General features: G+C 37.7%; 1 protein-coding gene and 2 non-coding genes across 3 annotated transcripts; 2 read left to right on the top strand and 1 right to left on the bottom strand.

Annotated features, from left to right (window-relative positions):
- Nucleotides 1–238: 238 nt before the first annotated feature.
- On the top strand, nt 239–23,229 carry LOC112055206 (dopamine D2-like receptor; the record flags this gene model as incomplete). Its single annotated transcript, XM_052886259.1, is given in 7 exon segments — nt 239–348; nt 1,619–1,871; nt 5,602–5,786; nt 12,208–12,303; nt 13,136–13,306; nt 19,842–20,020; nt 21,286–23,229. Coding segments are annotated over 7 exon segments (1,206 nt in total), but the record flags the coding sequence as incomplete, so codon positions are not given.
- Trnap-agg (transfer RNA proline (anticodon AGG)) lies at nt 14,721–14,792 on the bottom strand. The gene has a single exon. It is a non-coding gene; the product is annotated as a tRNA-Pro (tRNA).
- Nucleotides 23,230–26,080: 2,851 nt separating the features above from the next.
- Nucleotides 26,081–26,152, top strand: Trnap-agg (transfer RNA proline (anticodon AGG)). The gene has a single exon. It is a non-coding gene; the product is annotated as a tRNA-Pro (tRNA).
- The last annotated feature ends 1,742 nt before the right edge of the window (nt 26,153–27,894 follow it).

Below are 27,894 nucleotides of genomic sequence, written 5' to 3'. Positions count from 1 at the left end.
CTGCTGTACTTACCTAGTTAGGAGAATGGGCTGTCAGCTTTCCAATAATAAAGATATGGTTATCACAGGCTTTGAATCTATAACCGGATACAGAAATATACGAAAATTACGGTTAATCAATTATTAGTGTGAACTAGACGGATTTGTTTGTGAGTCAAAATCTCCCGAGGTATCTCCAGTGTTAAAGAAGACGAAGGTCTGGTATTGACAGGCGCTTGAACAGTCCTCTGTCCCGCAGTTCAACGGTGTGTGGGGTCTGCCGGCGGTGGTGTGTGACTGCTACATCGCCATCGACGTCACGTGCTCCACCTCCAGCATATTCAACCTCGTCGCCATTTCTGTGGACAGGTAATGATGTCGCTCTTTTCTTATATTCGCAATTAAACAATGTTGTAAATCAAAGTCGTTCACCGCTTTTACTGTCTATCTGTTTGCCATAAACTCAAAGACTACTCATCGGTTTTTCATGCTGTTTTCATCAATTGATAGAACCATATTCAACCTCGTCGCCATTTCTGTGGACAGGTATAACGTAGTTCTTTTCTTACACATAATTCGCAATTAAAAATAATACAAAAAAAGTCCTCCGTGGCGTTATCATTATTCTGTGTATCTGTTCGCGATAAACTCAAAGATTAGTGATCGGTTTTTCATGCAGTTTTCATCAATAGATATAGAACCATATTCAACCTTGTCGCCATTTCTGTGGACAGGTAATGATGTCGCTCTTTTCTTATATTCGCAATTAAACAATATTATAAATCAAAGCCCTCCGCCGCATTATCTGTCTATCTATTCGTGATAAACTCAAAAATAACTGATCGGTCTTTAATGTGGTTTTCATCAATAGATAGAACGATTCATCGGGAAAGTTTTGTGTGAATTAGTTGACGTATGGCGATAATTGTCAGAAGAGTCGGAAAACTTAAGCCGTTTGGGATTTTTCATCGAAAACGCTTCCTAATCTATATCTCCCCCTCCCCTAGGTTACTCAGGTGTCTCTGCCCAGAGTTAGCAACCACATAGAAACTTATATTTCCCAGCAGTAACAGTTCGAGATGACAAAAAGCACTGCCCACTCTGAAGACTTCTTGCGAACTTGTAGTGAGGAATGATTTTTTTTTATATATTGAATAAGCTCGCGCTTGACCACGATCTCACCCGATGGTAAGTGTAGATGTAGCCTAATGTTGAATTTGCTTGCCTAGAGATATTCACTCTCTTCTTAAAGATGCCCAGTTTGTAAGAATTTGGAAACACTGACTTCGGGACAGGGTTCCATACCCTAGGCATATAGGCGCTTTGTACGAGTACTGGGGATGTCAATGACGCAGAGATGGAAACCGACCCGGTGTCTTGCAGTGCGATGCCATAAAGTTTTTAAATTGAGAGACAATTTGTATGTATAATGCATACTGTAGTGTTTGTGTATATATACACCGGTAGTGGGAGACCTGAGCCGGCATTCTGTCTCTGGCATCGACAGAAGGCGGACGTGTGCTGCTGGCCATTGTAGTGTATAACAGTGTAGTGGTGAGACGGTGACTTACTGCTATTACAGTAAGGACAAGGGACCTTACACATACCTTAGTTGTTAACTAAGGCGCCACTGTTCCAGATACATTGCCGTCACGCAGCCCATCAAGTACGCGAAGCACAAGAGCAACGGGCGCGTGTGGGCGATGATCTGCGTGGCGTGGCTGGTGTCCGCCGCCATCGGCTCGCCGGTAGTGTTGGGCCTCAACAACACGCCCGACCGCAGCGCCGACCAGTGCCTGTTCAACAGCACCGACTACGTCATCTACTCCTCGCTCGGCTCCTTCTACATACCCTGCATCATCATGATGTTCCTCTACTACAGGATCTTTGAGGTGATTTATTAACTTTATCATTTCCTTTTTTATTCTTAGCAAGTTAGCCCTTGACTACAATTTTTGAATACTAACATATATTACGCTTGATGTGAGCTATCTCCCTGTAAAGTATGTCGTAGTATTTACGGGACACCCTGTATAGCACCTACTAGCCGAAGCCGAAGTTCCACCCGCGTAGTTCCTGTTCCCATAGGAATACGGGGATAAAATATATCTTATAGCACTCGGGAATAGCTTCCCAACAATTAAAGAATTTTTTAAATCGGTAAGCAGTCTCAAAGCCTAATAGTTATTTTTTGTTTCTTTCTTTCCCAGTAGTGGTTCGTTCAAAAAGGTTCATAATGATAATGATTAACATACTATACTAACTTTACGGCTACATTTGACCCCGAAAGCTACGAAAAAAACCTTTGTCTGGGGCTTATTTGCGAATATGGGTCAAAAAATTTTGTTTCACCGAAAATGCCTGCGGGAACTCATTCTATGTATACTTTTTAAACATGGCGCGTCAATTAAAAATTTTAATTAAACATCACGTTTTTATAAACATAGTTGTCACAGATAACTAACTGCTATAAGGGTAATACACACTAAGTACAATTCGTTTCAAGTAGGGTGGTGCAGGTGACAGATTTTTTCGCTCTTGAATGTTTGCCACGATTCACGATAATAGTACGTATTATGAACGTCAAAAGGCAACTATCACCGTATACCATGCTATCTGAAAAACACTTTAGTGTAGAATTATTTGTAATCTGATTCAAAATTGGTTTTTTTTTTTTTAAATCCTACTTAACTGAAAATATTTTATTCTAAAGTAGTAAATGCCTCGCGGTTCCTGTGGGACTTTGGGGATAAAATATATTTAATAGCCTATGTTCATCAGGGATAATATCCATGCCAATTTGTTAACTCCATGAAAAGGCGATAATTTGAAGAGCATTGAACATTATGTATTCAACCAATAGCAGCACAAATATCGCTATCTCTTCCATTGCGATGGGACGAAAGAGATGGGGCAATTGCCGCAATTGGTTGACATTTTGTCCATTTCTCTTCACGAGATATGTTATTAGTCGCATGCTTAACATACTGAACGGTTGTAGAAGTGATTAAAAATACTCTACCAAATACCTATCCCATTTGATTTTGAAAAAAGAACACCCAAAAGTGAACACGCGCCGAAAAATTCTGTTTCCGAACAAAAACGAATGAAAACACAGATTAAATCGCAAAAACGTGTAATGGCTGCGAGCCGGAGCTTTTTAGGATTCGCTTTGATGTTGTAACAGAGCAGAGACATGACCTTTGGGACAATGACGTAAAATTTTAGCTAACAATTTCTGTTGTAGATTTTTTTATTAACCCCTGACGCGACAGGGGTGTTTTTATCCTTTGCACTGGTTTTCGTGTTTTCTAACTTTTGTTTAATTTTGACGTCTATGTCTACCTGTCTGTCAAAGGCTACAGCACACCTAAAGCGTTATAGTCTAAGATCCGACATTAAAAATACATACCCTTATCTGTTATTTATCTATCTTATTCTATCTATACTTATAATAAATCTGTAGAGAGGTCAATTATATAGATGAAATATATTTCCAAAATAACTATCAGGGGGTGATTAGTGATCGATACTGATGCCAAAAATGCAATCAATAAAAAAAATTTTTGTCCGTCTGTCTTTCGTTATAGAAACAAAAACTACTCGGCGGATTTTAACGAAACTTGGTACAATTATTCTTCATACTCCTGGGCAAATTTTATTATACTGCTTATAGTGCTATATTTCACAGTAAGATTTTTCCTTTATTAAAACTTTTAAAAAATTAATTTGTTTTTATTACTGTTTCAAGCTTTAGTTCTTAAATAACAATTTCAGCCTGTAATAACAAACAAAATTTTCAATATAAAACGCTACTCTTAAAAATTTCCCACAATTTGAACGGGAAGTAAATGAGGCTTAATCATTTTTTGCGTTTAACAAAGAATACTCCGAAAATACATTGTCCAAAACACGCGATAGCTACCTAGATACTTTGTATGCTAATGTTTATTATGTAAATGTAAGATTTTCGATTTCCCGTAAAGATTTTCCCTTTATTACTCTATCTCCCGGTCACGTAGAGATACCTTTTCGAATTTCCTCTTGGAATATTTTTCGGACGTTAGCTTCAGATACGCATCTACCGCAATTTCCTATTTAGAAGATAGACTGACTTCAACTGCAGCTAATATTCCGAGAGCTAATGGACATTTTAAGGTAAGTATTTAGACCTGATTTTGACGGCCTCCGTGGCGCAGTGGTATGCGCGGTGGATTTACAAGACGGAGGTCCTGGGTTCGATCCCCGGCTGGGCAGATTGAGATTTTCTTAATTTGTCCAGGTCTGGCTGGTGGGAGGCTTCGGCCATGGCTAGTTACCACCCTACCGGCAAATACGTACCGCCAAGCGATTTAGCGTTCCGGTACGATGCCGTGTAGAATCTAAAAGGGGTGTGGATTTTCATCCTCCTCTTAACAAGTTAGCCCGCTTCCATCTTAGACTGCATCATCACTTACCATCAGGTGAGATTGTAGTCAAGGGCTAACTTGTAAAGAATTAAAAAAAAAAAAACTAACTAACTAGACCTGTACCTCTCAAAAACTCAAAGACTACCTACTAAATAATAATCTGGTCCATTTATTATTTTTACCGTTTATAGAAAGATATTTAACAAAAAACCCACATTTTTAACGTAAGTACCTCAAGTCGTCGTATCGTCGTATCGTTATCAACCAATGTTCGGCTCACTGCTGAGCTTCGAGTCTTCTCTCAGAATGAGAGGGGTTAGGCCAATAGTCCAATAGGCCCCGCTGGCCCAATGCGAACTGGCAGACTTCACGCACGCAGAGAATTAAGGAAATTCTCTGGTATGCAGGTTTCCTCACGATGTCTTTCCTTTAACGTTTGAGAAACGTGATATTGAATTTCTTAAAATGCACTCAACTGAAAAGTTGGCAGTGCGTGCCCCGGACCGGGTTCGAACCCACACCGGAATCAGAGGCAGAGGTCACACGGCTCAAATACCTATCCAAAAATGTCGACCAGCTCTCGGCTCATAAGTTATATTTATAACTACTCGTATGTTAACTGAGATACAAACAAAACTGAACGGTAACTATAATTCCAGTAGAAAAGGTAATAAGATGGATGTTTGTTCAAAAAGGAAAAACATTCTCCATCTTTCTATTTCATGTTTGTTTGCAAATCAAAACACAAAGAATGTTAGAACAGTATAAGCACAAGAATCTTACGTTATTGTAGAAATCGTGAGGTGGAATGTTTGTAGGATAAGGAAACACATTATTTTGTTGACATTTGTTTGGAAATCTCAGGAAAGGGTAAAGAGTCATATGCTTTGTGACTTCATAAGTAAAACATTTGTAAAACAAGTGATTATGTAGGTCAAATCTTGGAAACTAATTGAACCACTTATTGATGTTCGGTTTACTCATTGGCCAATTTATTAAATTGGAGACATTTTTTTTTAAGAGTAACCTGAACTCCTAACCAAAACATGACAAACCATAGACTTAAGAGCAGGTACAGAGTACCTAATAGATCTATATGATAAACCTATTCACAGGTTTTCACTCTCTATGCACAGTAAAAATATCTGTGCTCTATGTCAGAGCATTTGTTTGTCTTTTTACATACATTTAACTTTTTTGGGAACACTACCAGGCCATCCGACAACGCGCAAAGAAGCAACGAGTTGCGAAGAAAACTGCGTCAGCGGTGACCTGTGCTGTGTCCAGCGGTACAGCTGCGGTGGTCATAGAGAACATAGCGCAGACCCAACGCTTCGCCGACGAGCCCGACCGACCGACCAACACCGCCTCGGGCAGCAACGACGATGACGATGATAAGTAAGTTGTTTTTAAAGCCGTTTCGTAACGCGTTACGGTGCCACGCTGTCTGGCTTCCCTTTCTCTCGCGTATACGGTTGCAGGTTTAAGCTATGACCAATGTCAAGCGTCTCGAGACGCACACTTTTTTTTATATCCTACTAATATAAACGCGAAAGTTTGTATGGGTGTTTGTTACTCTTTAATACCGCTACTACTGTGCCGATTTATCTGAAATTTGAAATGGTAATAGATTTTACTCTGGATTGACACATAGTCTAATTTTTATCCCAGAAAAATTCATGGTTCCCGCGGGATTTGTGAAAAACTGAATTCCGACGACTCGACGAAGTCGCGTGCGTTCACTAGTCTAATGATAAGTTAGGCTCAGTCCAGAAAGGGCGAATTCGCCGCGATTCTCTTGCGCGTATTACGTGACCGTTGCGTCCCCAAGGTGCGTACCAACGCGCGTGCATTTGGGGAGGAATTCAATACGAAACAAGGAGTTGAACGTGCACTCGCTCTAGAGTTCGCGCGTTAACTGGACGCAACAAGGCGTCCCTAGTATCTCGACTCGCGCGCAATACGCGCGAATCACGCGCGAGTCGAGAATCTGGCGTAGTGCACGCGATTTACGCGCGTATATTGAATTCGCGCGTTGCTTGTGGATGCTATGTCTAGTACTTCAACAACGCGCGTATGAATTCGCCTCTTCTGGACAAGGTCTTAGCCCTTGATCTGCGATCTCATCTGATGTTGATGCAAATCAAGGTGGCTGCGAGCTTACCTAGTAAAGGTACAAGGTTATACTACACCCATACGTACGTTTTTGGCGGCAGGGTGGTTAACTAGCCTCGGCCGATGTCCCCCACCAAAACAGAACTGAGCCAATTTAGAAAATACAAACAGGATAACTTAGGTAGAAGAATTCCTACTTAAATATTTAGTTCACCTGTCTGGCCTCGTCAAATGCTCCCTCCACAAAAATATAAGTTTTACATACATACGAATAAAGGCTTACTTCTGAGACAATTCAAACTTTCATAAGTTATGTGTTCTCAGTACATAAGAATCAAATATAAATAAATTGAGTGAGTAATAATACAAAAATATAACCAAATGTAATGGCGAAGTAACAATATATAGAGAGAATAGAAATTATTTTCTCATACTTAAGTCTTTTATGAGAATAAACGCCTTTTAACCTGATAAGAATTACATAATAAACATTTAAGAAATTAAATATCATATGCCTCGAACGGTGAAGAAAAAACATCGTGAGGAAACCTGCATACCAATTACCAGAGAATTTTCTTAATTCTCTGCGTGAGTGAAGTCTGCCAATCCGCATTGGGCCAGCGTGGTGGTATTGGCCTAAACCCTCTCATTCTGAGAGGAGACTCGAGTTCAGCAGTGAGTCGAATATAGGTTGATAATGATGATGATGATGAGAATTTATAAAAAAAATATAACCAAATGTAATGGCGGAGTATACAGATACAGATAGACTAGTAATTATGTTCTCATCCAATACTTGAGTCTTTTATGAGAATAAACGTCTCTGAAAATTGCAATTTATTCAAATAAGTTACAGATCAAATTAGTATTCCTTTCGCAGGCCATTCCCAACATTACGCAGAAAGTAAGCAACATTCCCATTTTCCGATATGATTGGTGTAGTAAATGCGGGAAGCATCTGGCAAAAGCTAGCGTCGGAATGAATGTCCCCCCCACAAATGGTAAGCCACAAAATAAGTGGCCAACACTGTCTACAGGGTGGTAATAAATTGAGAGTAAGCCAAGAAAACGTCCGCTTATAGAATAAATAAGTCGAGACAGTATTCCCGAGGGATTATGTTTTGGCTCTATCGAGGAATAAAACGCGATGTCAGGTTTAGCTGTGAAGTGGATGTGAAGAAGCTATTTTTATATTTTCAGTGGATTTGAGGTAATTTAGCGCTGCAAGATATTTCAGCTTATCTTAGAAGATGATGGCTAGCCAACGCAGTTTCACCCTAGTAGTTCCCGTTCATTGGAATATTGGGTGGATCAAAATTTTTAGCCTATATTACTCTCTGAGCTTTGAAGGTAAAATGTTTATTAAAATCAGTTTAAAGATTTAGGAATAAAAGCGTAACAAAAAAGTCACTTTCTTTCTAATAATACATTCTCATAGAAGACGGGAACCCTGCGGTTTCGCCTACGTAGTCCCGTTCCCGTGGGAATACGGCCTCCGTGGCGCAGTGGTATGGCGGTGAATATACATGACGGTCCTGGGTTCGATCCCCGGCTGGGAAGATTGAGATTTTCGTAACTGGTCCAGGTATGGCTGGTGAGAGTGGCTAGTTACCACCCTACCGACAAAGACGTACCGCCAAGCGATTTAGCGTTCCGGTACGATGTCATGTAGAAACCGCAAGGGGTGTGGATTTTCATCCTCCTCCTAACAAGTAAGTCGGCTTCCATCTTAGATAGCATCATCACTTACCATCAGGTGAGATTGTTGTCAAGGGCTAACTTGTAAAGAATAAAAAAAAATACGGGGATAATCGCTCATCATGAAATCGGGGGAAAGCTCGCTCATCACGAAATCTCGTAAACCGCTTGATGTGGAAGGGTGAAATTCGGCAGGGAGGTAGTTTATAGTTTGTAGACATCCGTTAAGATCGAATTTTCCGACAGGGCCGGATTAAGGAGGTCTAAGGGCGGATTAAGTCGCGGGCGCCCACTAGTACATAAATATGTTACTTGGTGAAGATGGTATTTTTTTTAAATCATATGTTACATTTAAAAAAAGATAAGTAATTTCTGCTGTCAAGATTTTTAGCGTCGAGCGTTTAAGAAACAGTTACACCTATTTTGGTTGCAATTTAAACCAAAACTAAACCAAAAGTTGTAAAGTCCTCTAAACTAATGGTTAAAGCTTCTGGCCGCACTAGACTAGACGCGTAATTAACTCTCCATTTAGACTATTTGTGCTATTTGTGCTATTGGGCGGGCAGTAAACGTCACGCTCGATTTACTCCTAGACCAATTCTTGATACCTAACGATGTTTTGCTGGTTCAGTGGTATCTTATATAACTGTATCACGAACTAGCGACTCATCCCGACTTTTCGCCGAAGAAAGGTTATGTTTTGAGCGTATAGGTATACGAGTACGTCTCTTTCTTGTGCACAACCACAGAATAAATAATAATACAGAATGAGTCTATACAATAATATATATCGGGGCATCGACTATATTGCACTTCTGATATCGGCGAAGCCGTAGTCTAAGAGCAGGTTCTAAGTTTTATGTGTCAAGGATGGTAGATAGACAAAGTAACACTATCAATCATCACCGAATCGATCACTTAACTTACAACTACAGTTCTACCCTTTAATTACACTTGATCAAGTATAGCGCTCATACTATCAGATGTAAACCAAGATTAAACTAGCGTACGGCAGTAAGGCAGCCAAGAGTGAAACCGCGGGCTGGTAACTAGTAGCAAGGTTAAAGGATCCTTTTACAGTTAATAAATACTCCCTTTCTCCACTCGTGTTGCCTTCCAGCTAAGTAACTAACAATGCAATGGCCTTTCTCCTATAAACTCACCCACTAGCTTCTATATCACGATCACTATTTCACTATAATTAACAAATGGACGACGACTATTCATTTCAAGAACTTGATTACACTGAACTACTCAACCAACAGGCTACAGAGTGGCAGAGCGCCTTAACTCCTTCGTAAAGCGCACCACCTACGCGCCATTTTAAAGCAATATCGTTATCGTTTCCTATTGGTCGAGCGCCGCCACGTCCGGCATGGTGGAAACCTTTTACAGTCTTATTTATTTAAACAGTAAATAATTAAATTCCAATTACGTGAAAACCTGATTCTAATATTATCGCAATAATTAACGTAGATTTTGCTAACCGTATACAGTATATATTATAAATACTTTGAAGGCGATGCCAACACAGTGATGCATTAACTCAAGCCGTTTAAAACATCTAGTTTTAGGATTTAATACAGTTGTTTCCCGTGATTCTTTCAGAAACTGGCTTGGCACCGCCTTCAAAGTGATCAGAAGGTAGCACATACGATATTATTTTTCACTTTTTAGTTTTTTTTTTGTGATTTTGCAGTCGGTTGAATTTTTTTGTTAAAAAGATTATGTCTCTCAAAGCTACCACTGTCCAAGCTCCATAATTGACTACTGTACTTTCCTATGGTAGGAGCTGCATTGGATGACAGACTTTCAACCCTAAATCTGGTTTTTCGCAGACTCTTAGTCCAAAAGTATGACGATAATAAATATTTGTAAAGAATAATTTGTCTTAAGCTTATTAGCCAGCCAGCCAGCGGGCCCGGTTAAGTTTCGTTTTGACTTATATGCACCTATCCCTACTCATTCCCTACCCTACGCTACATATACCCTAATCAAAACTCTCCTCTTTTTCAAAAATTAATATAGAAGTTATAGAAACTATACGCTTTAAAAATAATCTGAAAGTTTTGATAAACTTCTTAAGTGGCGCAAAAATAACGGAAAAGCGGTCTGAATAGCTCAGCTGTGATACGGACCATTAACTCTACAATCACTAGTTTAAGCCAGCTTTGTGCTCTAGTTGATGTTGTGGTTATAAACCATCTTATAAATTGGTTGCGACTTTTATTACGGCAGTGAAATTACCAGCAACCACATTTGTACTCATAGCTGGGCATCAACTCGTTAATCCGTTAATCGTTAATTAACGAAGTTAACATTTTGCTTAACGGATTAACTTTTAAGTTAACTTTAAAAATGTTAACGGACCCGTTAACTTCCGTTAATATGCAGAAGCCCGTTAGTCGTTAATCCAATGCCTACTAATTACAGCGTGACGCGATTAACAGGTTTAGACAAGTAAGAAATTATGATTTTTTTTTCAAAGAAATCAACAAATTACTATATCTATTTTAAAATTATAGATAAAATCAACTAAAAACAATTTATGGCACTTTTCCACAGTGCTCACCCTTATTTTACCAATGGGTATCTCACACAATGATATAAAAATGCAATATTAACCAGTCATATTAACGGATTAACGATTAACGTTAATTAATTCTTCCGGAATGTAACGCTTTAACGTTTAACGAAGCTAACTTTTTTTGTAGCGGATTAACGATTAACGAAGTTAACTATTTGATTAACGGTGCCCAGCTATGTTTGTACTATACATTGCACTTGACGATGGCTAGTCTTGTTGGTAGGATTGGCGACCGTTAGGGCAGACCAAGGAGTGTTGTAGCAGACGAGAGTAACGACAACGACGATTTCTGAGAACCTCTAACTGTCTTATATAGAACTATCTGCGGCATGTGACACGATGCGCTCTGGCGCCGCACCGGACTTGCAACCACCGAGACGAGGCGAGAAGGGGTGAATACGTTGCGACGTCGGAGCGGCACCGCTCAGTTGTCTATGCGTCACAACATTACTTGATTAACAGACCGTCCAACACTGCTACGGCGTCGCTGCGACATAACAACGTTGCGGCGCCGCACCGCTCGTGTGCCCGCTGATGCGGTGAAATCTTTGCGATGCGACGCCGCAACGCATCGTGTGCCTCCGTTTTTAGCAAGCTAGCAATAACGCACGATTGTTTCTTAAGAGACGCACTACTTGACGTAGTAAACACAAGGCCTCTAGCTATGTGGTGTGGCACGTCGATCCTCTTTCTACAAATGCTTCGAAAACTAAAAAAATGTATGGAAATGATAGATCCGATCGACAACTTGATCACGGGACCTGTCGGTAGCAATTGTCATTAACATACATTTTTAATTTGCGTAGCTTTTGCGACTGTAGAAAAAAAGCGACATGGCTAAAGCCCTGATCTATCAACACTCAGTTCAATCCACTAAAAAGATTTTTCTGAAATTTGGCGCTTTATTATGCCGAAGGCATCCGCTAAGACAAAATTTCCTAAATTTCTCCTCCTATAAAGAACTCCCGTAGGTTAGAAAAAATCCAAAATTCACATAATAAAGTAGCGGTTATCAACTATCTATATTCATACTCGTAATATAAAGCTGAAGAGTTTGTTTGTTTGCTTGAACGCGCTAATCTCAGGAACTAATGATCCGATTTGAAAAATTATTGCAGTGATAGATAGCTCATTTATCGAGGAAGGCTAGGCTATATTATTCCCGTATTTTTATGGAAACGATAAATAATAATAAATAATTACACAATAGTTTAAATTCTAAACTACTCTACCACCGGTTCGGTAGAAGGGTACTGCCGTGTAAAGAGTCTGTGTCGGTAACTTTGATTTGTTTACCTCTTCTACAAATTCCTTACAAGGAATTTTTAAATTAATTTTAAAAAGTACTTAAAATTAATAAATTTTGATTTTTTGATGATGGTGATGATAATGATGCTGACGATGATGAACTTGTTCCAGTTTCGACAGATCAGAGATGGGCGTGTATGTAGAGGAGCTGGCGAACACGCGCTCTACCCGATTCATGCTCGCTGCTGTCGTCGAAGAGACTGGCCTGTGAGTACCTCACACTGTGCACCTCACACTGAGCACCTCACACTGAGCACCTCACACTGAGCACCTCACACTGAGCACCTCACACTGAGCACCTCACACTGAGCACCTCACACTGAGCACCTCACACTGAGCACCTCACACTGAGCACCTCACACTGAGCACCTCACACTGAGCACCTCACACTGAGCACCTCACACTGAGCACCTCACACTGAGCCCCTCACACTGAGCACCTCACACTGAGCCCCTCACACTGAGCACCTCACACTGAACACCTCTCACTGAGCACCTCACACTGAGTACCTCACACTGAGCCCCTCACACTGAGCACCTCACACTGAGCACCTCACACTGAGCACCTCAAACTGAGTACCTCACACTGAGCACCTCACACTGAGCACCTCAAACTGAGTACCTCGCGCTAAGTACCTCGCGTTGAGCACCTCACACTGATCACCTCACACTGAGCACCTCACACTGAGCACCTCACACTGAGCACCTCACACTGTGCACCTCACACTGAGCACCTCACACTGAGTGACTGAACCCACTCACATCATCAATTATCATCATTAACAACCCATATTCGGCTCAGTGTTGAGCAGTCTCCTCTCAGAATGAGATGGGTTAGGCTAATGGTATAGATAAACGACTACGAGGACCTATATTACAATGTATAAAACAAGACACATACGCATCAAAACTTACTCCTTTTAAATCGATTAAAAAAATTATAAAGTTCGAGACGAGTACGAAAGTGGACCATGCCATCTCTTTATTCAGATTGCTATGGTATGAATGGATGGGAATAAACTAAAGCTTGTTGTTCACAGTATCATGGCCAATCTCGCCTCCCCCATCCCTATGATGGACCCCAACACGAACAACGACTCCGGCTACGCGCCCTCCAACATGGATGTGGACAAGGAGCACACCCCCCCTCCCTCCCCTAAGGAGGAGAAGAAGAAAGAAGAGAAGGAGTTACCTAAGAAACCAGAACTTAAGTAAGTGTTTTATATCAATTCTTTCATTTGATACCACTGAGGTTTTGGTTTTATTTAAAAACATCCAGTTGCTCATTCCCACTTTCACCACCATATCTTTTAAATGACGCTATCAACCCATATTCGGTTCAGTCAGCTCGAGTCTCCTCTCAGAATGAGAGGGGTTAGGCCAATAGTCCACAACGCTGGCCCAATGCGGATTGGCAGGCTTCACACACGCAGAGAATTAAGAAAGTTCTCTGGTATGCAGGTTTCCTCACGATGTTTTCCTTCACCGTTTGAGATACGTGATATTTAATTTGTTAAAATGCACACAACTAAAAAGTAGGAGGTGCATGCCCTTTTAAATGGCTTAACTGATTATGATAAAACATGTCTACGAATCATCATTGCAAAACCGGCTTTCAAATCAAAGAAACCGCATGTAAATTTTGGCTGGTGGGAGGTTTCGGCCGTGGCTAGTTACCACCCTACCGACAAAGACGTACCGCCAAGCGATTTAGCGTTCCGGTACGATCGCTAGAAACCGAAAGGGGTATGGATTTTCATCCTCCTCCTAACAAGTTAGCCTTAGACTGCATCATCACTTACCATCAGGTGTGATTGTAGTCAAGGGCTAACTTGTAAAGAATAAAAAACCGTTCAACCGTTTAAGTACCACAAACTATCTTATCTATCTCCCTTCTTACTCTCCTTTTTTGAGTAAGGGTTAAAAATGAAAAATATCATTTTAAGATTATTATTATAGGAATTATCACCAGTCATAAATAGTTTTCAATGCATAGTTATCGTTTATCTAGTCAATAAGTAATCAGATTTTACGGCACAGCTTTACTTTATGTACCTACGATTGTAATATCAATATCGTAAACTGAGCCATAAAATATTTATTGTATTACAAACGATAAAAACTTCGCTTTCCTTTGGATTGTAAAACTGATAATGATAAGATTGATAAAAATTATATTTTTAATAATATAAAGACTAACAGACGCCCTGTGGTTTCACTCGCGTAGTACCCGTTCCAATGGGAATACGGGAATGAAATTTTAGGATCTATGATGTTGACACACAAGTTATTTAAACTTACTTTAGGGTCTTCTGTAGGTACTTGTAAAGCGACTTTCTTAACAATAAATCTCATTTCATTTTAAAATGGCCTACGACAGTCACCGGTTAACTACGACGGTTAATGAATGTTTAAAATCGGTTCTGTAGATCCAAAGAATAACTGCTTCAACCTACAAACTCACAAACACACAAACTGACACTCTTTACCTGTTTATAGTACTTATTATGTGATGAATAAGTTTATAGTTTATATAATATAATTTGTTATAAAATAAAATAAATAAAACAGTACTATTGTAACAAAAATAAATGACTTTTTTGCAAAACAAATAAAAAAGTGTTTGGGCTCGTCCGGGATTTGAACCCGGGACCTCTCGCACCCTAAGCGAAAATCATACCCCTAGACCAACGAGCCGGTTGAAAGTTAAAACGAAATATTGTAAATATAGATAATAAATAGTACATTATGATATAAATTGAAAATTTTAGGGCGATATTGCAAGCTCGAATCTGAATAAAACAGTGTAATATAAATTACATTTTATTTAGATACAATGTACGACTTGGCTCGAATGAAATACCATACCATACCATACAAACATAGTACAAATGTTTGTATGGATGTGTTTGGTAGCCAGGTGTCTAGTTAAAATAAGGAATCGACTACCCCCTGCGCCACTCGGCCGTCAAGGCCACATTAGCGGAGGCCCGCGACTTCGTCCGCCTTTAGACCTTCTTAATCAGGCCCTATGTCCAAATTCGTTCCTAATAGACGTCTACTAACTATAAACTACCTCTTTGCCAAATTTCAACTTTGTAAATCACACCCGGTTTCGATATTTCGTGATGAGTGACCTTTCACTTTTAATATACTATAGAACACTAGAACCTCGCGGTTTCACCCACGTACTTCCCATTCCCATAGGAATACGGGGATAAAATATAGTCTATGTTACTCCCTGATAATGTAGTTTCTATTAACGAAAGATTTTTTGAAATCGGTCCAGTAGTTTTTATTTAGTTCATTACATACAAATAAGCAAATCTTTCCTCTATAATATTAGTGTAGACTGTAGAAGTAGATTTGCAGCTCGAAAGAGTTTCACACAGCGTTTCATCCGCGCGTGTAACGTTGTTAGTGTGCTACGAGCACTAATGTAAGGGATAAAGTGGTCTCGGTCCGGAGCGGCATTACGGGAGCAAGTAACCTCGTTCCGGCTCACTGGGGACATATTTTCCGTAAAAACATTTCCCGGGTCGGCCATATTTCATTCAATCAATCAAGCAGATGGACTTAGTTTTCAAAAGAGAAATTGGCGGTTATTAATTGGACGCATTTATATTTTGATCGACTTCTAAAGAGCTTTTCACTTCGACTGTATGTTTTGTATAATGTTTTTAATGAAGCTATTACAGTTGTTAGGTGTTAGCTTTTGTCTGCAGCTTCAGTGCTCTTCATGTAGATTTTACCAAACAATTTAATGCCGATTTTGTTAAAATATTTTATATAAGTAGATTTTATCAATTAGACTTAAGGGTAAATATACTCTTAGACTTAAGGGTAAAATATACAAAACGGTTGTAAGACCTGTCGTGCTGTATGGATCAGTATGTTTGGCGGTGAAAGGGACTGATAGTAAACGAATGCATGTGAACGAAATGCGTATGTTGAGATGGATGAGTGGTGTGACAAGAATAGATAAAATAAGGAATGAAGGTGGCGCCAGTGACAGAAAAATTGAGGAGTAGAAGGTTAGCTTGGTATGGACATGTAATGCGTAGGGAGGAAAGTCATATTACTAGAAAAATGTTGAATGTGCAAGTGGAAAGACATAAGAGGAGAGGAAGGCCAAAGAAGAGATGGTTGGATTGTGTGAAAGAGGACATGTGTGTAAAAGGAGTGGATGATGAGTTGACGAATAATAGAGACGAATGGAAAAGATTGACATATTTTTCCGACCCCACTTAAGTGGGATAAGGGTAAGGAGATGATGAGATTTTATCAATTAACTTAATGCCGATTTTGTCAAACAATTACAAACAAGTAGACTTTATCAAATATTTTTTTTTTATTATTGAGAAAGAATACAATAAGGAACTTAAGCTAAGTTATCCTAATAACTATACAAATCATGCCCACGTGGAATGGTAGCAAGAATACTGGCTGCATTTCCGCGCTGGACAGCCAGGCTGATCCTTTGCGCAAAAAAATGAGCCAGCCCTTCTGTCACCAGTCGAGGCAACTAGCCGCGGTGAAATAATAGAATACAGATTTTTGACAAACAATTTTTTGTAAATAGATTTTATCGAAACCATTTTATGTAGATTTTATCTAATAATGTAATACAGATTTTGTCTAATAATTTTATACCGGGTGATAGACGGTCACCCGGTATAAAATTATTAATAGTTACCAAGTTAGTGAGGTATTCATTCAAGCCGTTTTGAATCATGAAGATTTTAACTGGATTTCCAGACAGTTCTTTCAGATACGATTTTAATTGACACAACACTAACTTGGTACCGCCTTCAAACTGATCAGAAGGTAGCACATAGTACAATGTTATTTTTCGCTTTTTAGTTTAGTACAAACATGTTTGTGATTTTAAAGTCGGATTTATTAATTTTTTTTATAAACATCGGAATTCAAAAAAGCTCTATAAGCAATAAACACTCACTGACTGCAGTACCTACAAACCTCTACAAACAACGCATCTACGAGCTTAAGTAAAATATGTCCGCAGCTTCGTCGAAGCTCCTAAAATATGTCCCGACTCCCGCCACACTCGTGTTATAGATGAAGAGCAAGCGACTCCCAGACCTTCGTCATTTTATAAAAGTTGAAAGTTTTCAGCTCGTGCTCATGCCATAGGTAACTAAGGTAACCACTTGTGGAGGTTGGACCGTGTTTACTTTGGGAGGTAATAGGTTTCAAGGAGACAGAACATCAACCGTCTGAGTATAAAGTGTAATTCGCTAGAGTAGTGTTCTTCGAAGGGTTGCCACGAAGCTAAGTGATTGGTGACTGGAGAAATAATTTCTCATATTATGCCGTGGAAAAAAAAATACTGTACTCTAAGACGGTTGAGGTTCTTGATACTTGAAACCTCACAAAGTAATCAAGGTCCAAACTCCATAATGAGCTACCGTACTTACATATGGTAGGAGCATGGGCTGACTTTCAGCTTTAATAAAGTCAAAAGTCAAAATTAATTTATTTCCATTAGGCTTAGTTTACAAGCACATTCGAAACGTCAGATAAGAGGCCCTATCGGACACCCGCGACTTCGTTGGCGTGGAATTGGGTTTTTCGCAAGTCTCATAAAACCCATGAATTTTCGGGATAAAAAATAGCCTATGTGTTAATCCACATCTTCGTTATTTCAGCCAAATCGGTTCAGTAGTTGCGGCGTTATAGAGTAACAAACATCCATACAAACTTTCGTGTTTAATATTAGTAGAATAATAATTAGTCGATAATTTAAAATTAAAGTTACGAGGATTCCAAGCACACTTTGATCTGAGAAGAGCCCATAACAAACCAATTTTTTAATTGTTTCTCACCATTTTACAAATTGATCTAATAAATTAAACAATCGTATAGTGTAATCAATACCACGCTTTTTTATCTATACTAACATTATAAAGCTGGAGAGTTTGTTTGGTTGAAAGCGCTAAACTCAGGAACTACTGGTCCGAATTGAAAAATTCTTTCAGTGTTAGTTAGCCCATTTATCGAGGAAGGCTATATTATCCCCGTATTTCTATGAGAACGGGAACCACGTGGCGTCAGCTAGTCGTTATCTATAACAAAGTAAGAGCTTTCTTTAAGCCTGCGTTTAATAAAAAAATGACGAATGTCTGGCTGTCGCTGGCTCTTAGTCTATTAGTGAGAGGACGACTAATGGAGGGGATGAGAACCGGACCGAGCTAAGAGCCATAGTAATCGAGTCCCTTCTGATACTATCTGCGAGATAATGCTGCCAGCGCATTATCTCTCAGTACTGAACCACTCATATTAGCAGTTTAGGGACCGGTTTCACCAGCTACTGCTAATTGTAGGATAATTACAACATATGTTTTGTCACTTACTTACTTTATTTGCTTTATTTAGTGAAAGTGAAGTGATTAAATAGTTCGTAGACGCGCCTAATCGCGAAACTGATTTTAATGAATTATGATGCAGATCACAATGATTCCATCCCCTTTCTTTACTCTCAAAACTTTTAAACCCCCTAACTTTAAATCAGTCAGTCAGTCAATCACTCAAGTTAAATATTTTTACTTACGTATAGAAGATGAAAGCTTCACAAAAGGTTTCACAAAAGGCTTCACAAATGGAGCGCGTTTTATAGAGAACCCTCAATTACGGATGAATTTATTCGGAAAAGTGGTCCCCATTCCGCTCCTTCAAATCACTCGCCACTCGCCAGATGGAGGCATAACTAGATATAACGTGGCATAACTAGATATTATAACGTGGTATAACGTGGCGTAACTGTGCCGTGGCGGCGTGGTTTCGAGAAACGAACGAAATATACTGTTTTTATTGCTACACCAGCTGTGTTCAGTCAATAAAAATTTTACACCCAATATTTCTTGCTACTTCAGTTGCAGACCAAATAATAATTGAGGGCTTAAAGAAACGAACAATCTTTTTTAAAGCTGTTAACACTTTTTAAGCAAAGACCTAAATCCTCTCTGACAATCATCATCATCATTATCAACCCATATTCGGCTCATTGCTGAGCTCGAGTCTCCTCTCAGAATGAAAGGGGTTAAGCCAATAGTTTACCACGCTGGCCCAATGCGGATTTCACACACGCAGATAATTAAGAAAATTCTCTGGTATGCAGGTTTCCTCACGAAATTTTTCCTTCACGAAAGACGTGATATTTAGTTTCTTAAAATGCATACAACTGAAAATTTGGAGGTGCATGCCCCGAACCTACACTATACGGAATTGGAGGCAGAGGTCATATCCACTGAGCTATCACTCTCAATAAATTGTTTGTCAGGCTTTCACTAGAAGGTAAAGGAGTTTATAAAACAACATAATATGGGCAACTTACTATACGGGAAAAATCCACGACTCTCGCGGTATTTGTAAATGACGGTTTCCGATGCGCAGTGGTATGCTGGGCCGATTAAGGTTTCTTAATGAGTCCAGGTCTGGCTGGTGGGATGCTTCGGCCGTGGCTAGTTACCACCCTACCGGCAAGGACGTACGGCCAAGCGATTTAGCGTTCCGGTACGATGTCGTGTAGAAACCGAAAAGGGGTGTGGATTTTCATCCTCCTCCTACCAAGTTAGTCCGATGTCATCTTAAATTGCATCATCACTTACCATCAGGTGAGATTGTAGTCAAAGGCTAACTTGTAAAGAATAAAAAAAAAATCAGCGGACGAAGTCTTGTACGTCGGATATTAGCCGTAATAAAGACAATTTAAATATGTGTTAACAGAAAGAAGCTCAGCCGGCTCAGCAACAGCTCCCTCATCTCCACTCCTCGCCGAAGGTTCAGATCAGCAGCTTCCGCGGCCAGGTTCACCATCTTCCGTGCCAACAGAGCCGGCAAGCTTAGAGCCAAGTCCTTTGCCAAGAAGGAGAAGAAAGCCACGCAGACCTTAGCCATTGTTCTGGGTACAGTATACTTGGGATTTTTATCATCAGCATCATATTTATTACATCATCTGATGATTTTGTACTGCTAAGCATAGGCTTTATCAAACGCAAACGGTTCTAGTTCTGACTAAATTCTTTATGTTGCCGCATGCGATGACAAACCGTAAGAAGTTTGACGACCTGCGTGGCGCAGGTGTATGCACGGAGAGATACAAGACGGAGGTCCTGCGTTCGATCCCCGGCTGGGCCAATTGAGGTTTTCTTAATTGGTCCAGGTCTGGCTGGTGGGAGGCTTCGGCCGTGGCCACTTACCACCCTACCGGCAAAGACGTACCTACTATAAAGTATTTTTTGTCCCCGCCTGAGCAACACCACAAGGAATTTAGTCAGAACTTTATATATAGATATTGTGATAGTTCATTACGCTTATGCAGTCGGGTTTTTTGTTTTTTTAATAATATTGTTTTTTCAGACTATTTAGTTTCTTTAAGAAAGAATTTTTTTTTAAATACGACTAACTACCAGACAATGTCATTCCTGACTTGAATACATTTTACTTTGATGGTCCCAATATAATTGGTACGCTTTTTGATAATTTCTGTTAAAACAATATATTATATAAAAAAATATATATTTTCGAAATGGATTTTTTATGACCTTTCATTTGATACCCATATTGAAGGTAAAAAACTTACCCACCCCCCTATCTTTTTTAAGTTACGGGAGCCATTTTGAAAATTTATTTAGCCTATGCCACTACCACAATGACACCTCATATAACAAAAACCGCCCAGCCGTTTGGGCTATAGGGTGTGCCAAAGAAATAGACATACATACACACATACAAACATACACACATACAAACATACACACATACAAACATACACACATACACACATTCATACGCTTGAAAAACATTACTCTCTTTCTGACGCAGTCGGGTAATAAAAAATACGTGTTTACTTTTAATGAAAATGACGCGCGAATTAGAAAGTAAAAGAAATAAATTTCGCGCTCGAAAACACACTTCAATCTCATAATTTTACAACAGGCATGTTTTTTAATCGACTTTAAAAAAGTCTTTAAATCCTAAAGGTTTATGATTTAATCGGCTTTAGTTAATGTACTACTGTGTTGCCATGGTATTTTTCGCTTTTTAATTTATTTTTGTGATTTTGAAGTCGGTTAAATTTTTTTGTTAAAAATATTTTATTTTAATTTTAGCATGTAGATTTCAAGCATTTATTATATGTATCAAAAAAATAATAATTCGTTGTCAACAGGCGTCTTCCTTTTCTGCTGGGCACCATTCTTCACCTGCTCGGTGCTGGATGCCATCTGCACCAAGTTCGGCTTCGACTACTCCCCCGGCGTCACGGTGTTCATGCTGACTACCTGGCTGGGCTACATCAACTCCTTCCTCAACCCCGTCATATACACCATCTTCAACCCTGAGTTCAGGAAGGCGTTCAGAAAGATCCTGCACTGTTCATAGCCCTTGGATGCTCATAAGATTTACTCTTACGCCTAAATCGGTGGGCCTGGTATGCGTTAACGATATATTTCGTGAAAAGAAAAGCGTATTGTCGACCAATAACGGCCTTGAAGAAATAAACTTGCAAAGCATGAGTCTGACTCGCTCACCTATAAAATAGAGGAAAGATTATTTATATTTAAATTGAAATATAATATTATAAAGAGGAAAGATTTGCATTTTTGACTGTAACAAATAAATTCAAATTTAATAAACCGATTTGAAAAATCAGAAAACTACATTATCGAAGAGTAGCATAAGCTATATTTTGTGGCTGTATTCTTACTGGAATGTGAACTGTACGGGTGAAACTTCGAGGTTCTGCCAGTTACCTATAAAAAAACACGTTTGTACGAAAACTCTCATATTTAATAATTGTATATTTTTTTACTAGGGCACACTAAAAACAGAAAATAAAACTTTTTTAACAAAAAAAATACCGCCTTCAAATATGCATTACTCTAAAAAGTGAAAAATAACATTGCACCTATGTCCATTCTACTGATTGGTTTGAAGGCGGTGCCAGAAAACAACTTAAACTTTAAAAGCCTGTTTGGCATAGCACCTTCAAACCGATCTAATAGAAAGGACATAATAGATACAATGTTGTCTCGATTGTTAGAGTAATTCATCTTTGAAGTCGGTTCAATTTTCACCCTAAACTCTACAAAGATATCGCTCTCTCTTTCATTGAGGTGGACTAAAAGAAAGAACTAATTGAGTATATTTTCGATGCCGCTATTCGTCGACATGTTTTGCTCTTCACGAGATATCTGATGACGCATTTACCCTACTGCAGCGTACCCAGTGGTAGAAAAAGACAAATAACAAACAAGATTTTCAGTGTGTGTGTGTGTGTGACTGAGACATAATGTGTTTTTATAGAAGCTCCAAGTTAGGCACCACAGACTATCTTTTAACTTTATAAAATAAAAAATTACGTATCTGTGTTGTCTGTCAAACACCCAGAGCAACGATTGCTAGTTTAATAAAAAATTGTCATTATGTTAACAATTAATTTATTATTATTATTGGTTGTGTACTAATTAAATATTTTAACTGTAAATAGATTTTAATGTTAGTTTAATTCTTATTGTAATACTCATAAGATTGTGTATAACAATAATATTATGTTATTTATAAACATAGTTTAATTAAACGTTGTATAAGCTCAAAGTATAAAATATATGAAGGTTTATATATATATAACAGTATAGGTTGTGTATTAAATAAATGATTCGTGTAATTTTTTACTGTAAATTATTTAAACTTAATTTTGTTTAGTTTTATATATAGGGATTTGTAATAATTAAATGTCACGCTGTTAATTACTATAAATAAATATTGTAAATAGTATAAAGATTAAAGTACAGTAGAATTGGTATAATATGAGTACTGTAGGACTAGGTAATAACTTGTACTAGATAACTATTAAATGTGTAAATGTCTAATTATTATTGTTATTGACTGTTCGACCTCTAAAAAATATAAATTAATTTCAATATTTTGTATGGTGTTTTTGTGTAAAAATTGTAATCACGAAAAAACATCAATACCTACAAGTTGTTTTAATTTCGTTTAATTTTTAAATACATAAACAAATTCTCAAAATATGTAATGTTAATTAATTTATTACTCCAGCTACCTAGTTAATTACATAGGATTACCTGGGACATTTGTGGGGTGATTTGAAAATGGGCAAACTTCTTGGTTAAGTTTACCAAGAAGTTTGCCCATTTTCAAATCACCCCACAAAACGTTCCAATTTCAAAACTCCCGGGAATCTTTTTTTCTTCTTTTAATAAAAATACCAATATATTATCATATATATAGTCAAATATTTTGTCATATATCACGATATCACTATAAGTCAAAATATCACAATTTTTCAACTTAGGCGACGATGATGATCGAGTTGAGACTTTCAGGGGGCAGTAGAATAATACTGAAATTAAAATTTCTTCAATATACAGAATTTGACATGTTTTAGTTACACTTTTATTATAAGTATCGAATAATTTTAAACTCCATATTAACCAAAAATGCAAGTACTTACTTCAACGTACCATAGATTCGCTGGGACTTAATTTAATAATAATAATTTTAGATTTAATTAACCCATTAGTAAAAGGAACCCACTTTTAACCGTTGGGGGAGAGTTATTGGCGGGATTTATAACGGGCCATTAATAAGAAAAACCGTTGTCGCTCTGTGGCCCGTGGCCCAGTTTTCCCGACGACAAAGTTTTCAACTTATTTCCACTTCGACATAAAGAACTCTCAATTAATAATAATTTTAGTTTTCAACTAATAGATGACGATTTCGTCCGCGGGAAAAATTAATTCACAAAACAAGGATTTTTCCGGTATATAAATAAAATTGAAATTTCTGTATATTGTGATTTACACGATATTAAAACAAAACCAAACTAAAAAAAACTGTCTGTCTGTTTGTCCGGGCTAATCTCTGGCTGAACCGATTTTAATATGATTTTCATTGGAAGATAGAGGACGTTATTGAGCAATATGACTTTGCGAACGACGAACAAAATTGAGCTGCAATTTTTTGAGCGTAAATAAACCTAGTTATAGTTTCTGTACTAACATTTTATTTATTATATTTTATAGATTATTAATTTTATTGCACCCACCAACAATTTTAAATGAATACGCTTAGGTAGCTATTAATTAATTTAATTTTCTTTGCAATAATAAAGCTTTAAGTAAAATTTGTTACATAGTTATTTTTTAGATATAAAACGTATGTTTAGGAATATGTAAATTACGAAATATATGGGTTGTATAAAGAAATATTTTAAAGTGTAGTAAATGTATTTAATAAGATATTAATTATGATGCCGATGTAAATAATAAATGTACAGAATGTTACTTACAGAAATGTGGTTAATGTTAAAATAAATTGAATATAAAATTGGTGTAATATATTTTTGTATTTATTACTCTACCCTACCAGCAAACCACGTTAGTCCAAAAATCAAATAAAAATCAAAATTCGCTTATCTCAAGTAAGCTAAATTTACAATCACTTTTGATACGTCTGCAAGTTTAACTCCGCGGAGAAGAACCGGCCAGAATAAACTTTACAGTTGCTTTTTTAAAAATATTAATTATCTAAGATTATAATTACTATCAATACTAATATTATAAATGCGATAGTAAGTGTGTGTGTGTTATCTTTTCACGGCTAAACGGCTGAATCGATTAAGATGAATTTTGGTAAAGTGGTAAATGGGACCTTGAAGCAAAACATAGGGTACTTTTCAATATAGAAGGGGATGAAAATAGGGGTTGAAAGTTTGTGTAGAAAGTCCTTTTGTAACTATAAAAATGAAAGTTTTTTTTTTTTAAATTTTAAAGGTTTTAAAAGTTTGTACATAAATCATGAAAAAAATACGAAATGTGATTCAAGAATTTTTTAAATTCAACCCTTAAAGTGGTGAAATATGGTTTGGAAAGTTTACATTGACATTCCACGCGGACGAAGTCGCGTGCGTCTGCTAGTTATCATATAAAATAACAAATTGTACTTCCTATGTAAAGTGGAAAATCGTCCATTATTTTTTTTTTCATTTATTTATTTATCTTTTTTTTTAATTTTTAACAATGTTAATATAAAAATATAATACAAAAACACTGTTGAATATTTATAAAAAAAACCCTCCCGGTGCAGGACATTTTGAGTGCCCAAGCAACCTGTGGTCAGGGCTCCAGAGTGAGGTGGATCCTCACAGTACGCGCCGTCTCAAGAATCACTGCCTTCTGCCTTCATGATCCAACAGTCAAGTTCTTATGATGTTGGTCGAAGCTTTTCGCTATAAGACCATTGGCTGAAACAACTATCGAAACAATAACAGTTGACTCAACATTCAACATGGCGGTAATCTCGTGAGCAAAGTCCAAGTACTTTGATACTTTTTCTTTTTCAGCTTCATCCAGATTATCGTCATGTGAAACAGTAATATCAACAATTATTGCACGACATTTTTTTTTTATTGTCTACAAGTTAGCCCTTGACTCTCAGACTAAATACATAAGGACCTAGTATCGCACCCAAATTCACGAACGAAGATTTCATACATATTTTAAACTAAACTAGCAGTTTTTGTTCGTTTTTTACACCATATAACTACATAAAAAGGTATTTTTACGGAGGTTTTTAACCGACGGACACGATTTTAAACTATGAAACATCGATTCTTTAGAGACAGTGTTTATAATCGCATAAGATCGTTGATCATATACGTTGACAGAAAAATAATGTCTTGCGAGGCAGGTCTTTATCTAATTAGTCTGAGCCTTGACTACAATCTTACATTATTATTATTATCAACCTATATATGTATGTATATATACACCAATGAATGAAGTTGATACCCAAAGCAAGTTGCTGATAGAGTTAATGCCATAATAATTTACAATTTAATAGTACCAATAAACCTTGATTATCATAATTTATAACGAAAGACAAAAGTGAAAGGTAGTCATAAGATTAAAGTAATATTATTTTTCGTCATTACACGCACCGGCTCGTTGGTCTAGGGGTATGATTTTCGCTTAGGGTGCGAGAGGTCCCGGGTTCAAATCCCGGACGAGCCCAAAAACTTTTTTGTAAATAACTTACGAATCCAATGGACATCATACCACCAGAAAATACACATAGATTTCGCTTTTTTCTACTTTGTGATTATTTCTATTTTTTTTTCAAACCCCAATCAATAAGTAGAATAAAGAAGTCCTGGATACGATGTATAAGAAAGTGGCCTGGTATAAAGACAATCGGAGAACTTTACGTCTAGCCATGGACAAAAAGAAATTTAGAAAGATGACCGCCGACCTTCGCTAATGGAGAGGCCTTTAAAAAGAAGAATCAATACGTGAAAATGGTGAAGTATAATATAGTTTTCAAGTTTAACTACACAATGCATATAAAGAGATAAAGTTAACAATGCAGCCGCTACTGAGCTCCGGTTCGACGTTACTGGTCGACAATATGTCATTTTCTTAAGCCAACAGTTAAACAACAACAAAACCTCTCGTTCCGGAGAGACTCGTGCTTAACAGTGAGCCGAATATGGGATGCAATGATGATGATGAATAGACCAACTCTATCACAAAGAACTCTTAAAATTATTTTTATTAATGACACATTCGCGTAATACAGTGAAACATGTTGGTGTAATGGCAACGCGTCTAGTCCTCCAGTACAGCTGCCACGTCGATATGACCCCAGTATGTAAATGCCCCACAGATTATGCTGTGTGATCTGCGAGTATTACTATGCATGAAATATTTACATAGTATAATTTTCAAATGGAGCCTTTTTTATGGAAATACGACTCAATTAAGGGCGAATTTATTCCGTTGACCAATAGATAGGGTTGGCAACATTAATTTGAATCTCGTATACGATTTTTGTAGTAGGTAAGTTAACCCTCTAAAAAACCGTTTTCTCCAGTTTTAGTGCAAGCTTCACTCTCCTTCTATAAATATTTATTATCTTTAGGGATTTTATTTTCTTTACAAGTTAGCTTTTGACTACAATCTCAACTGATGGTAAGTGATGATACAATCTAAGATGAAAGCGGGCTAACTGGTTAGGCGAAAATACACACCCCTTTCGGTTTCTACACGACATCGTATCAAATATATATTTTTTTCTGAATTAGAAAACTACGAATGCTAGCCACTCACCATCCAATAAGTTCATGTGCCTGCAGCGCAGAAAATAAACTTCAATTACTAAAATTCTCGTACAAATTGGTACGTCATGGAAATGTCCTCTCTTTAGAGCTCTCAACAAAAGAAATCAGTCAATCAATAAAAAAAAAATATTCACATGTTTTCGTGTAATAGAAATTTGTAAGTGGTCTTACATTGGCATAATACATCTATATTAATATTATAAAGCTAAAGAGTTTGTTTGTTTGATTGATTGAACGCGTTAATCTCAGGAACTATTGGTCCGATTTGAAAAATTCTTTCAGTGTTAGATAGCCCATTTATCGAGGAAGGCTATAGGCTATATATTATCGAGACGGGAACGGAAACCACGCGGGTAAAACCGCGCGGCGTCAGCTAGTAGAGTATAAAAGTCGTTATCAAAAAAGGTGGGCAGAGTTTCTGATAGGTAGGTATAAGAAAGAACGGGTCTCACCTACTCAAATAAGACACCTTATATAACAAACTCACAATATTCGAAAGCTTTTCATTCATTCTAAAATAGATTTTATTCAATTTAGATATACTCTTGCTTATCACGCCTGGTAAGATCAAAAGGCTAAAGCGATCCACTGTGGATGAATCATATGGTGGACAGTAATACCCGAAAAAAGGACCAC

The sequence above is a fragment of the Bicyclus anynana genome, chromosome 16, assembly GCF_947172395.1.
Source record: "Bicyclus anynana chromosome 16, ilBicAnyn1.1, whole genome shotgun sequence".
Lineage (NCBI taxonomy): Eukaryota > Metazoa > Arthropoda > Insecta > Lepidoptera > Nymphalidae > Bicyclus > Bicyclus anynana.
This window is presented reverse-complemented; position numbering and strand designations above follow the sequence as displayed.